Source organism: Bradysia coprophila, assembly GCF_014529535.1.
Source record: "Bradysia coprophila strain Holo2 chromosome X unlocalized genomic scaffold, BU_Bcop_v1 contig_26, whole genome shotgun sequence".
NCBI classification, from domain to species: domain Eukaryota; kingdom Metazoa; phylum Arthropoda; class Insecta; order Diptera; family Sciaridae; genus Bradysia; species Bradysia coprophila.
In genome coordinates this window covers 4,030,586-4,045,504 of record NW_023503313.1, presented here as the reverse complement: position 1 = coordinate 4,045,504, position 14,919 = coordinate 4,030,586, and the positions used below count along the sequence as shown (strand labels likewise).

Here is a 14,919-nt window from a genome sequence, read left to right as displayed (position 1 = left end):
ACTAATATTTGGTAATTTAATATTTCTTTTACATTAAATTTTTTTCTTTTGCTACAATTTTCTTGTGTAACTTATCAAATTAAATCGATTGCATTAAATAGAGACAACGAACCAAAGCACAGCCTTACCGTATTTTTAATCGTCATTTTTAACATATATTATTATCATTAATAACCATTACATCATATGTGAGTATTTTCATCATCACATCCGCTTATAAGGGTCGTTTATTTGTTTGTTTTTCTTTTTTTCTTGTTCTTCTTATCATTTATTCTTAAATATGGCGACTGTGTTTCAAAATAAAGACATTCGTCTTACTGTCGAAGAATAAAAACGCACAACACAAAAAAGGTCCAAATTTAACCAATAAGCAAACGATTAGAAAAGAAAATGGTTGAGTCTACTTTAATATTCGAGTAGAATATGAACGACATCGACCGATTGTCTCAAGAGATGATGTCCTCATAAAGGATTACCTCAAAAAAAAATGATATCTTTCCAGTTTGATATCCCCAAAGAACTACAATGATTGCCAGTGAAAAGCGAGACCGATGTCCTCGAAAGATATTTTTTGATGACACTAAAAAACCAAATCGATATCATCAAAAACGCAAATCGTATGAAGTTGTTCAAATAGTGTCTTGTAAAAAGGAAAATCTTTCGAATTCTGTCCGCGTTACATTATCTGCAAATTTTAAAAGGGAAGATTGTAGGAGGGAAAATCCGGTGATATATTTATCAATGTCTATCGTTCAAATCTAACCTCCTCAGTATTATCGTCTAAAGGCTTAGGTACTTAAGCTATTAGAGATGATTAAAGAAAAGTTTTTAAAACAGAAATCTCTTGCCTTCATTTCACAAGTATTCTTTGTCATTCATCGTATGTGGTGAATAGATAATTCAAAATGAATGGGAGCTACTTTACTAATTCTTACAACGAGAACATCTAATTCAAATCTAGGGTTATCTGTTTAAATTCTTCCCAATCAGAGATTAGATCATGGGTTAAATCTGGATATCAATTGTAAAGTGGTGCGGTGTCGAAGTGTGTTTGTTGTACGCGTAAAACACCGATTTCAACACACATTTTAAACAATATTTTTTTGTAACTAGTGCTGAAATAATTGTGACTTTGTTTCTTCCATCCGACACTAACTCGGATGAAATATTTTCCTACTTTATGCGAAAGCAGTTTCTTAGCTTTGTTGAATTTTTTTTAATTTTTGTTTTATTTAAAGAGACCTTAAATCTTGACGCATTTGTAAGAAAATCAATTGCTTACAAGGTATTTGTAAAACATAGACCTTCGACTCGTCAAGAATGTCAAAACATGTTTTACTTGTGACAGGTCATTTTAAAGATAATTTCCATAGAAATCTAACAAAAATAAGCTTTGGAATAAAGTATGCACAAGATTCGTAGAGACAACATAGAAATTTAGAGACTGCTAAAAAATCGGGGCCTCGCTAAAAAAAATGTGAAAATCTCCACACCCTAATGTTTAATCTCACACTCGTTAAAAATACCAGTGTCGTTTCACATGCGATAGAAAAATAGCAATTCACACCATTTTGTCATTTCATTATAACACTAGTGCCTTAATATTACATGAAATTCGTGCATTCAATCTGAGTATATTTAAAAGAAAGATTCGATTATCATTAAATTACTTATCAATCTATCACTGGATAAGAACAACAGCTGTAACTAATTTGCCATTTGCTTAAAATTTATTCTGACGTGATTTTAACGAGAGAAAAAACCGCTTTGTTGGATCAATCGAAATAAAAAAAAAAATTGACAAAAAAATGATGATTTTACTAATTTGCATTTATAAAAGTGGTACCTACTTAAACATAAATCTTATTTAACTTAATAAACGTAAGTTTTGGATTGACTATCGATTTAACGCTACTATCACAAAATACTAGTTCAACGCATTTACTACCGAACATTTGCATAAAATTAATTTTGTTGATGAAAAATTTACACAGTAAATTACAATAATCGCAAAAAAAAAATTACTTTAAACTCTAAGATACCTTACATTAATTATTACTCATTCTACAAATCGAAATTAGCTTTAAGGAGAATTTACAGCTGACGTCAGTGAAATTTAGTCAGAAATTTTCTATCAGCTGGTTTTCAGATGGTCCATTCATACAAACAAAACGGTTTCATCACAACCACGATCGTACGTGTTACCGTGCCTTCACACAGCGACGCGAAAGTGACAGATGCGAAATTTTTCTTTTGTCCTAATGTCAAAGAACAAAAGAAAAATTTCGCATCTGTCACTTTCGTGTCGCTGTGTGAAGGCACACTTACTATTCCAACCGTATATAAACAAGCTTAAACCCTTTTATTTGTATGAGTGAACCAGCTGGAAAACAGCTGAAGCTATAATTCCTATCTAAATTTCACCCACGTCCACTTTACTTGATGTTTTATGGTATGAGGTCACAGACCTACGAGAGTGGTCTAATTATATGAAATTTTTCTTGATTTCCTGATACCTTCCAGCCTTGCTGATGGGGTGGCATGGGGTCTCTCGTAAATCAATACACCGAAATTGTTTGTAAAATTGAGAGAAACCATCGTACAAGCGCATTGAAGTGACGCGTAGCCATTCTCTAAACAACAGTCAAAATTGCAATCGGTTATCTAAAACCTCCGAGAATAGATCAATGGTTAAGGCGTTTGAGTTGTCAAATAAGCTGTCATTTTCACAAAGTCAACCACAATGTTACAAAAACTTTTAGGGAAATGATGTTTGGAAACTCAAGCTCAAATGTAATAGATTTTCGTCATTTTCTATTACATTTACAGTACATTTAGTCATGGAAATTTACAAGAGTGAAGGTATTTCACCTGAAAATAGAGCACAAAGAATGACGTAATTAAAAAAATCATCTACAACCGACTTTTCCTATAAGAAGTTGAATTTTTTGGAGAAATTAACAACTTATTTGTGAGAAGAAACCGCAATTTTACACTGATCTATTGGCTTCGGCAAATCGAGGAAAACCAAAGCCCTCATTCATAAAAAATAGTACTCACATTTTAAAGAAATAGTGTGATGTATCAGCTGTGATGCTCGCATTTAAAACTTAAAGAACGTAGCGCTAGCACAAACATTAACGAAAATTATTGTGACGCTGGTATTAATTTCTAGATGGATTAAGGGTCGTTCGGCGATGCAACGAATTAGTATCTGATTTGGGATGAAGTTGGTAATGTTGCATACAAAATTTTTCAATTTAAAAAAATTAAAACATTTTCCTATTCGGTTGTTCTGAACGTTCCCGCCACGGAACGCTGCTAAACTCAATTTCCCTACTTAAATAAATTCTTAGCATTTGTCTTTACAACGACAAAAACTTCATCAGTGCTTCGTATATCAAATTGGGATTGATATCCGAATCAGCTGTGTACCTAACACCTCTTAAACTGCCATCGTCGTTACTAACAACGCCATATTCGCCAACGATAAATCCATCGGCTGTTTTCTCCTCAACTCTGTATTTTCGGAAATTTCGCCCTTCGACGACATATCCAACCTGTGGATCTGGATCGTCTTGACTAGATGTTGCAGGTGGTGGTGTAACATTGGGCGAATTTGTTGGTATTTGAACACCATGCTGTCTGCCGTTGGTCATTACACTGACTGTTTCATCAATTTCGTAGTTTTGTTCTGGCGTTGGACTGTAGTCGACGGTTGTAGTCTCGAAATACGGTTTTTCCGTTGTGAGTTCTGGATTTCTTTGTATCTTCATCGTTAAGTGGCTGAAGCGATTCTCGGTGCGATGATTATTGGTTAATAGGTCTCTGGTAGGTGCGTTGAGCAAGTCATAAGGTAGCTTGTCCAAATTGAAAATAACTTTTTTCGGTTTTGTTGTTGTCGATTGATCTTGATTGGCGTAAAATTTGGATGGTTGGCCATAGAATTTAGATGGCTCACCGTATATCTTTGATGGTTCTGAGTAGACTTTAGCTGGTTCAGAATACACTCGCGATGGTTCGGAGTAAACTTTCGACGGTACACTGTATACTTTCTCGGGTCGACCGTATACTTTGGCTGGTTCTGAGTAAACTTTCGACGGCTGTGAATAAAATTTGGATGGTACACTGTAAACTTTAGACGCTTCAGAGTAACTTTTCGTTCGATCGTTATAAGTGTCTGCACCGTCGGAGTATCGTGGTGCTAGCTCACTAACATGTTGCTTTGTTGTTCTATTGCTTCGAAATTCGGATATATTTTCCATATTCCAGAAATCTGGATTGGTAATTTGTGCCAGTGAACTGTGTGATACGGATCTGGGTCTTGCGCTGCCCTCTTTCTGATACTGTTCATCGTGAATTATGACTGTTTCGAGCGTATCGAACGTTTCTTCCGCATCGTCTTGAATACGTTTCGGTGGCGATACGATTCTTTGTATTCGCATAGATCCTTCTTTCGCTGAATCTTCGTGCGGTTTTATCTCCTTCTCTTCTTCGATAGGAAAATCTCCCTTTTTCGCTTCGGTTATGAGAATGTTGTCATTGTCGTCGTATGATTGTGTTGAATTGTTTCCATTATCGGATAGTTTACCTTCCGACCTCGTCTCGGACGAACTTATGCTCACAGAAATCACTTTAATTTCATCCCGATTCGAGTGAGTCGTTTTTGTGTTGCGGTGATCGTCAACGAATCTCTCATTAGTTTGACTGTCTGCTTCGGTTGGTATATCTTCCAGAAAAACGATTTTACTGCCTGAAGTTATAAATTTTACGATATTCTTTCCCGAATCCTCAAAGTCGGTCACATCCTTCGGTTCATCGCTGATTCGTTTCGTCGTCACTTCTACGCCATTAGATGTCGTCCGTACGTCTAATGTACTTGTACTGGTTAGCCCATTGTAGCCATAGTAATTAGAACTTTCCGGCAACATATCGTCATCGTTAAACAAAAGCTTTTTCTCCCCTTGTCGCGGCGCCACCGACGATGCATTTCTGGTGACTTTTCGTGCTTTTTCATCATCATCGGTTGCAATCGAATGTCTGTCGCTGTCGGTGTGTCTTTGATTTAAGAATATCGATAAGAATTCTCTTCCATCGATGAGATCGTTCTTTGGAATCGGATGGCCATGGTTGATTGGAAATTGATTGTACAACTGAAACGAAACGAAACGGACAACGATATAATCAAAGCTAATTAACAATAACAGTTCTAATTAATCTTTGTTATAAGATTTTTTGAATGAAAAAAAATTATATGTGGGGAAGACAAGCAGTTATGACCTTAACGAGTTTGTTTAGAAAAATGTTGTCAGAAATTCCGATACCTAATAATTATGTGGCACAAGTCAAATTAATTACCAGTTAACGTTTAAATATCACGCTGTCATAAGTTCTCTCTTCAGCTCACTTGTTCTAAAAATGTATTTATAATGGCGCTATATGGAATTAAAGCACTTAATTTAATCCAAATAATAAATTTAAAAAAATGAAGTCAATTAAATCAACACGTATGTGTTCTTTGAATTAATCGAACCATCATTTATACATGTGAAATATGCATACCAGTTTTCAATGATTCAAATAATAATGATTTCTTGTTAGCAATGTCAATCGAATGCTTGGATAAAATAAAAACAGGACGAACATTTTTCTCATTTTTTTTTTAATTCCAATAGGTACACCACATATTTATCTATATATAATTGATAATTACGTAGATATACAATGTATTATGATGCAATTAACTTCATTGCGTCACTACATTTACATCATTCAAATTTATATATTATATGCAAAAGGTGGACCCATATGAAATGAATATATCCAACGACATTCATACCATACAGCAAATAAACAAACGACAAAAAAAGCTTTCATTAATGAGCATCATAACCTGGTCGCATTATTTTCAATTCACTGTTCTATACGATTCAATCTGAATGTTATACCCAGAAGACAATATGAAAAACAACAATTTTTATCTGATTTTAACGCAAATGAAAAAAAAAACTCGGATTCAAGTTTAAAGAAAAAAAAATCGTTTGGATAGCAAAAAAAAACAACAATAATTCGAATCTATATCTGTTAACAGGCATGGAAACATTTCAGACTCTAAAACATATACTTATTACACATATATGTAAGTAACAATAATCACATAAGACAAGGCGCATAAAAATAATACTATTTCACATCAAGGCCGTTCAATGTCGTTTAAAAATAAAAGTAAAAATGATTTTTATAAACCCTAATGTATAACTCATTTAAAGCGATTTTTTTTTGTCTTACTTGTTTTATGTATACACTTTGTGGTTAATAAAAAATAATTTATTTTTTTAGGGCTTTATCTTTTATAATGATGCACGTAAGTTTTGTTTCATTTAAACCGGATTGTTTTTTTTTTCTTTTTTAGTTTTACAGTTCATACATTATAACTAAGTAATTTCTGTGCTGGAATTGTGTGTTGAGAGTAACACAGTGCTGTAGAATAGGTAATAAAAATCAGATGTTTCAGTTCAATGAGATTTAAAAGTGTATATTATGAAAGGAATTGTACATTCGAATAAGAACATGACCATCTTGAATTAATCACACCCATCAAATCAGAACTGGTCTAACCACAGTCCAGTATTCTACAATTAATTTGCTAATATTTAATGAAGTGGACATCCATTCGCTGGTATTGAAAAGCCCCATCCTGTCGTTCAAAAGTAAAGCTGAAATGACTAGTTTGTCGTTATAAAAGAAAAAAACGTATGTCCGTCATAAGCTACAGCTGTTTGCGCTCTGAACATGTACGGTACGTCCTTATTGAATCAAAATTAAGGCTCGCAACAGGTCAGGTCAACCTGAAATTTACCTGGATTTACCAGAAACCTGATCAAATGAATTTTTAAATGACCTGAAAACTGATTTCGGATTCTCTCAGGTCAGCTACATTCTTGAATAATTCGACTCTTCAAAATACAACTATTGAGACTTCTGAGTAATTGCTACTTCTTTGAAGCAATAAATCCTTAACCTGTCACATACGGCTGTTATCGATAACGACGACAAAAATAATTACAGCCTCTGGGTAATGTGGTCCCTTTATGTAGTAAAATGCATGTTAAAAAAATTGGAGTACAAGATTTGAAATCAACCGATTAAGAGGCACCGGTACTTTGCCGAAAAGTATACATTAGGGCAATTTTTAAATACAGGATTTTAGTTTACTTCTGATGATATCTTTCCATCAGAATCCTTTTTCAAAAATGTACGACCGCAATTCTGACCACGAATGTGTTAGCTTTCAACAGAAAATAGATTGGGTTGTAATAATTTGACCAGCTCTGAGAACAATGAGCAGTTCATGAAAATTTCATTAAACTGCTCACTTTTCTCAGAGCTGATCAAACGTCTACAACCAAAACTAATTTTTATTTAAAGCTAACAGATTCGTGGTCGGAATTGCGGTCGTACATTTTTCAAAAAGGATTCTGATGAAAAGATATTAACAAAAATGAAATACGAAACACGCAAATGTAGGCTACAATTTTAGCTAAGTGCCGGTGCCTCTTAAAAATACTTTGATCGATAGATGTAATAGACCCAATACTGGTCATATGCTTACCGACTGTAAAAGGTTTGTAGCTGCGAATCTTTACAAGCTTAATAGTCTTCCACTTTCAAAAGCTACGAAGAGTAGATAAACGTGAAAATGTAGAGTTAAAAATCCTTGAGAGGAAAGACTGCTGAATAGAGAAATTACTGCTTGAGAGAAATGACAGCTGGAAAGTTGTGAATTTTGGAAACGATCTATATAAATATTGTCAATCTATCACTCTGATCACGATACAATTGGTAGCTAAATTCGTGACGAAATGTTAGCACGTCTAGTTAATTACACTCAAACAGATGAAAAGACAGACAGGAAGAGTCGCTCCACTCGTTTCGAAAGACTTAGACGCATGTAAGCAATTAATTAAGAAATAATTTCAAAAAATGTTAACGCATTTGACTGTTATTAATGTAAATCCGTAGCCAGCGTTGAATATTCAAAATTTTATTTTAATAAAATATTTTGAATAAATCGTGTAATTTATCGTAATATTATTAATCATTAGAAACCCGTCCTACAGTTGTATAGCCATTGTCACACCCTTTACTTAGAATCAAGAAACAATAAACAATAATAATTTTTATAAATTGTATACGTTCTATACATTGAAACTACATACAACAGATAAATGGGCATTAATTTGATTGCGAATAGCAAAATAATGGCTACAGGCTTACAATTTTAAAATTTATGAATATAATGCTGAGACTGTGGCATGCTTTTGTAATTTTGTAATTAATCCGGTTGATTTAGATGGATGGTTAGAAAAGTTTCGTTCATGGTACAAACGCATAGGAAATTGTTTAATTGCATAATAGTCTCATTCAAACACCCTAATATTCAGCTTTCAGCTGTGTTAGATCCATCTTTGGTTTTTGTTTTGACTGCGATTGTAAAATAATTGGAATAAAATTGATTGACTCTCGTTTCCATCATTCGGAACTGAGATGCAGTGTTGGTAAATGTATAATATCGTCTTCCAACACTGTCCAAACTCAAACATACAAATTATTGGATAATGGCGTCATACGAGCCGCCATGTGCCGACAGATACGTTGTAAATGTTAGATAAGCCGGCCAAAACTTTGTTTCCTGTAGTTTTAGAGTAAATTAAACTGCATTTCGAAATGGTAGAAATACTACTTGTCGTTTGAATATTGATTGACCTTGCCCACAAAATCAATTATCACACCAAAAGCAATTACTTTTCTCATTAGACACATGCAATGTACTTCGTCTCGTCATCGTAGGATGCATCAAACTGTTGTTAAATGAAGAAATGATTGAAATAATTGAAAGGTTTGACGAATTTAATGATGGTGTGATAGAGATGCTTGACTAAGTTATTTATTAAGCCGTTCGCAACCTTCTCTTGAACTTTGTCGTTCTCTGGACGAAGATTTGGTTTCTTTGGTTTCAAGTGGACTAATTTTACCCAACAGCTGATCAAATGAGAGCAAGTATGTTCGCAGATGGAGCTTGAGCACAAATTAAGAGTAAGCCAATCTTAAGCGAAGAATACGTTTCCGGCCCTCCATTAATTACTGCCATGTAATCTCTAACACATAAAAAGTAATTTATTTTCTGAAACATTCAATTAAACTGTGCATATACTCAACTGGTATATACATACAATAAACCTCAAAAGTTATTTGGTTCGGTTTTCATCACCTTATTTGCTAAATAAATGAATGAATGTGAATTATGAATAAACGACTTGATGAAATTCGTATTCAAATTTTTACTATGAATCACATGGTATTTGCGGGCGGTATTTTCGTATTATATAGATGTGTGTGTTGTGTGTATTGTTTTGAAGCGAGCCGATAAATCCGGTGACTTATGAATGAAGTTAATTTACGGAAGCGGATCTGAATTTGCGCTATGTTTATTTGGATGATTCAATTTAATCGTGGAGATAAAATGCCTTTTATGTACGACCAGTAGACTCAGAAAAGATTAGAAGTTCTTTTTAGAGAAAGTTGTCAATTTCGCTTAAAAAATGTGTGGGAAGAGTCTGTCGGAGTGGCTAAATAAACAAGCATTGATACGATGTCAATTCATCTATCGCGGAACGATGGAATGTTACAAATTTCGTTATTTTGCATCGCACCAAGCCACACGATAATAAAACTGGCTGTATTAGGCAAGAAAGTTTACGCCAAGTTAAGTATGAAGAATTTGAAATGCATACCATTTGATATTGTTCAACATTTCCTCATTTTTATTGCACCTAGCACACGATACAGAAATTCCTTTGAATCAATAATTTGCACGTTCCGACAAGCAATAGAACTTATATTCATATCATAATGCAAGTCTGGAAAGAACCTTGATCGTTGTGAAATTTAATCCATACTTCATATCGAACCAGTGTTCGTTTAATTGGTTTCTCTGCCGCAATAGTGTTGTCAATTAAACTTTTCAGGTTATTCACCATAAGAATTGCATTATTTTCACACACAAAAAAAAATCATTTTTTTCAATATTTCAAAAATATCTACAGCGATCTGCAATCATATCTATAAATAAATGGTTGACCTTCAGCTGATCAATATATCATCGTAAATTTGTGTTATGCATCTAGCTAAAGTTCGTACAGGTCACAGCTGATATTTTTTTTGGCTGATATAATTGCGGTACAAGTTGTGCATATAACATAATGTACTCTCTCTTCAGTCAAAATTTATATTTTGTACGGAGGAGAAAGGCAATTATTATGTTCTCTTTTCGAGACCATGACCTACCTGTACGAGTGAACATTACTGGTATATGCTAACTACACTCATGCAGTTTGCATTTAAATCAAAAACAAAGTTTTAACTCACTTCTATGAAAATTGACTCTGAACCATGTGCCCAATTAAATTAAAGACTTTTATCAATCGGTTCTACATCTCTTTTAAAAATTATTCCCTTGACTGAAAGTCATGGGTCTTACGGAAGGTAAACTCTGTAAAATGGTTGCTACAAAACGTTCTGTATGATTAAAAATGCATGTATGTACGACAAAAAACCTTAAATGCATTAAACTCTTTGTCACACTTTGTTCATTCCTTGATCATTAAATGAGAAATCCTCAACAATCCTCACCTCCAAAAACTTGTTTTTTATCCGACGGGGAATTAGATTCTTGAGGTTAAGTTTGAAGATGGGCTAAAACGGACTTGGATTTCTTCCGAAAATATTAAGAAGTTTTTTGTGATAACTTGAAGCCAACGGCTAGCGGAGTAATCAGTAATCACAAAACCCAAAACAATAACCTATAAGCAATTATCTAAGTTCTTTTACTAAACCGTACTTTTCATGTTTCAAGCACTTCTTTCGACGCCCTCAGATATTGAGAAAATCAGTCAAGGGATCTGACCCACCAAAAATGCAGGGCTTCGTGTTTTTTTATGATTTTTTTATCCTTGCATTTTTATTTAGAAATATTCGATTGAAAAGATAACAAATTATTTAGAAATTCCAACAGCTGGATAGTGGATAAGGCCTTGTTGTGCATACTTTTAACTTGCATGTTTAAATTTTAATAAGAAAAAAGTTGACGTAGGTCTAGAGAACTTGTATTACACATATCCAATTTAAATTCTGCTTGTTAGTAGTAAATGTAATTTGATACACAGCTACTTAAAACTATGTAAAATTATGCTTTGTTGTAAGAATTGTATTTTTTTCTGGCTCAGCTTACGATTTTCGTTTGTTTTCAAAAGCTTTTATCATATGCTACAGTCCTATACGTTGTATGGTTATATAAATGAATAAATGGGAAATTATTTTACGACGACTCGTTACAACAAAATAAAAAATCGTCTTCCAAGGATTTTCTCATCGCCTTCACTTTAAGTACGAAAACAATTTTATGAATTGAACTAATTTCCCAAAACCAATTACGACATGGCAGCACATCTTACATCCACATTTATCACAAAATGCGGTCTAAGATTAATGAAATTAATAATATGCCGAAACATTCAATTAACCAATCAACAGGTGGTGTTATGAAGTAAAAAGAATAACAAATCGAGTATGTGATACAAAATGAGAGCGAGCCACTCGTAGAATGGTTATATTGACAAGAACATTATTTATTTCATGTGCTACACATAATGTTAATTTCGTTTCATAAAATAATGATTCAATTAAAATAAAATTAAAAATTATCGGACATGAAGGGAGTAAGAGAACAAAATGTATGACGTAGGTATACACAAATCAAAAAAAAACAGCATAAGACATTCTCTGAAACGGGTTCACAAATTGATTTTTTTTCTAAAAGAAAAAGGTTTAAATTATACAGTAGAACGGAAACGAACACCTTCGACGTAAGAGGAAGTCTTGGACTTTTGATACAATTTTAAAAAAAAGCTTAACGGTACAAAACGATCGTAGGTGTGATAAGCACGTGCTTTTATTCGAAGTGATCCAACTGTTCGATGACAAGACTGATAAATTTCGTGATCTTAATTAAGTGATTAAGCGAAGCTATTACAAAAACTCATTTGTTGATGCCCTGATAGAAGGATTAGGAAGACTTAAGTGAAACAGGATTTGACATTTACTTAGAATGTCGCGCACATGGCGCATCACATTGACCCAAATCAAGTACGTCCGAGGTCAATACGAATAGACATTAGGTAGCCAATATTTTTGGGTAAAATGACCATCAAAATGTATGGAATCAAAAAAAAGGTGTGTGTTGCACCCTCGGAAAATAATAATTCAGTTCATAGGTATGGCCATTAAAAGCTCATTTCCCGGTGGCTCGTGTGCTTGCAGCCATTTCCTTTCATCTGTTTTATCTGGGGCTGCAACCCTCACACTTGGCAAAATAAAAAGTTCCAAACAAATCTATAACTTCGGTGGCTGTTGAGTCATCAGCTGTGTAGGAACTTAGAACCTTTCGTAGGACCGTTTACAAAAAAAAAAATCGTTGGGCTCCCCGTCTAAAATCTTCATTTTGTAGACTCATTGATTATTACTAACCAATAAGAACACACTGGAGAGGAGCATAAAGATTTTTTGAATGTAAACGTTATTAAGAAAATGGTCCTTACTCCCTAAAAGTTCTAAGTGATCTATTCTAACAAGGCTTATTAAGAGAGGACTTCAGTACAATTTCTAATTGATAAGTCGACTCGTGTTTGCACAATCCTTATACTCTGGTAGAATCAACTGAACACCAAAACAAAATTCCAAATTGATTTCCGAATAAAATTCTAGCCAACTAATGAACAAGAAAAACAGGTAAACTCACCATAAAGATAAAAATCAAAATTTGTTTCATTGTCGCCATCCTCATGAATTCGAATCAAAAATCCTATTATCAAAATGTTCAGCACATATCTGTCAATCAGTTTTGTGTGTACAACAGCGTTTAATATCGGAAGCGAACACTTTTCGATTAATCGACGGGGAATAAAAAAATCTTTTGTTTATTGGACCGGAATGATTTTTCTTGTTAAACGCGATGTGTTGCTGCTGTTTTTTTTTTAAATAATAAATTGTGGCCTCACAATTAGCACCCAAACACACGGTGTAGTATACTAATAATTAAATCGTTATTAAGTGAATTGCTTTTTGCATTAACCAACCTCACTTTGTTTAACATCCAATAATTAAAGAATTTTTCGTTTCATTTTTTTATTATTATTATTTCTTCAAACAATTCATTAATTAATGAGTTTATTATTTCAAAACAAATTATCACAATCTATTAAATATCAAACTATATATTATAACTGTAAGCTCCAATCGACTATATGGTTATAAACACCTTTAAACCATTCGATTAATTTGAAAAAATTATTATAAAACACTTGTCTAGTTCAAATTGTTTCTATTTTCAGTTTCATAGTCGATAGCTAGCCTTGAAATAATTTTTTTTTCTATTCAAATTATTTAATAATATTAATAAATAAACAAAAAAAAATAGTAACAGCAACACAAAAATAAATGGCTTACAGCATCGACAAATAGGAAAGACAGCGCAAGTATTCTGTAACACGGTCTGAGCTGCACTGAGCCCGAAACAGATATTAAATCGGCATAAGAAAGTCAAGTTTCTGATATGTTTTTATTTTCATGCTAAGTTATTTATTTATAAGTTTGTACAATTTATATTTTATTATTACCTGTACATGCATATGGATAAAAGTTTTTAAGACGTGTACGTACGTGTGTATAAAAACACAATTTTTACTTATTATTAGACGTATGCTATGCTCGAGCACATAACAAGTATCGTTAAGATTAGTCTGCTAATTAATTGCTTAGCAGCTTGGCGCATACACTTTACAATGGCATGACTACAAGGCATATGTAGAGAGATAGATATTTATGTGAGCATTATAATATACACCACATGCGAAGACGGGGTATTTAGTAGTTTTCTTGCATGAATGTGCACAAAGCTTTTTTAGGTTCAAGTTTAATACAATTCTTTGTTGATGATGACCTTTTCTTCTTGATAATAGAATTTTTTTCTATTCACTTTGCATTCCACACAAGTGTTTGCTGATTTATCGGAATTGCAAACTGGAAATTGATTATAATTTAATTGAATAAAAAATTTATTTAATTTATTATCGTCATCTTAGCATCGACTATTAGTTATACGTGAATTTCATGAAATAAAATCAGGTGACATAACGCCGTGTACTTAGGCAAATGAGTTACTTAATTGAACTACTTCGGATTTTATACGACAATATCGAAAAGGTTCTGAGTTTTATAGTCTTTCGAATAGTTTACTACAGTGGTCCTCGTTATGAAATCGAAATTTCCGCGTGGTAATTTTTTACATTTTATTTTAATTGCAATTCAGGCATTCTAATGTGATGTCATTGGAAAGGAATAATATTGTTGGGTACAACGAAACCTGAACGTGCATATTACCTATTAAAGCTTAATCATATTGGTTGATTAGAATCGGTATTCTTAACATATTTGTAACAGCTTTGTAATCATATATTAACGGCAACAATGGCATTCAGTTCATCATTGTCTTATATAGTAAAATGAATTTTAAAACAAATGAAGTAACAGATTTTCTATGAAATATTGGGCTACACTTGGAACAAGATTAGTGACAGATTAAATAAATTCACCGCGACACGCTTGCCGTTTCTGGCAATTAGGGACTATTTATTAAATCGTCCTCTTTTCGTTTCCAAACGTTTTTATGGAATTCGCTGCTTATCAGATAAGATTAATTTCTTATCGATACAATTAAATATTCTCATCGTCAGCGAAATGTGTTAAAACTATAAAACCATCATTGCCACCTGGTTTATGTATCTCAATGAGATGAATATTTTC

General features: G+C 33.2%; 1 protein-coding gene across 2 annotated transcripts; it reads right to left on the bottom strand.

The window, feature by feature from the left end:
* Positions 1–266: 266 nt before the first annotated feature.
* LOC119069322 lies at positions 267–13,622 on the bottom strand. 2 transcript variants are annotated; one of them, XM_037173378.1, is made up of 4 exons: positions 12,857–13,622; positions 3,376–5,153; positions 2,026–2,031; positions 267–1,444 (listed from the first exon to the last, which is right to left on the bottom strand). In XM_037173378.1, the coding sequence occupies exons 1-4, from the start codon at positions 12,899–12,901 to the stop codon at positions 1,438–1,440; spliced, it is 1,836 nt and encodes a 611-aa protein (XP_037029273.1). In that variant the 5' UTR covers positions 12,902–13,622; the 3' UTR covers positions 267–1,437. The 2 variants fall into 2 exon arrangements, with proteins under 2 accessions (XP_037029273.1, XP_037029274.1); XM_037173379.1 differs by lacking the exons at positions 267–1,444; positions 2,026–2,031 and having other exon boundaries at positions 2,278–5,153.
* Between the last annotated feature and the right edge of the window lie 1,297 nt (positions 13,623–14,919).

What these genes read in the sequence shown, in the direction of transcription:
- LOC119069322 (XM_037173378.1), bottom strand. Translation starts at nt 12,901, where the DNA reads ATGAGGATGGCGACAATGAAACAAATTTTGATTTTTATCTTTATG. An exon ending in TTTTGATTTTTATCTTTATG is followed by an intron (nt 5,154 to 12,856) that starts GTGAGTTTACCT and finishes GTTTCGTTTCAG; the next exon opens with TTGTACAATCAATTTCCAAT.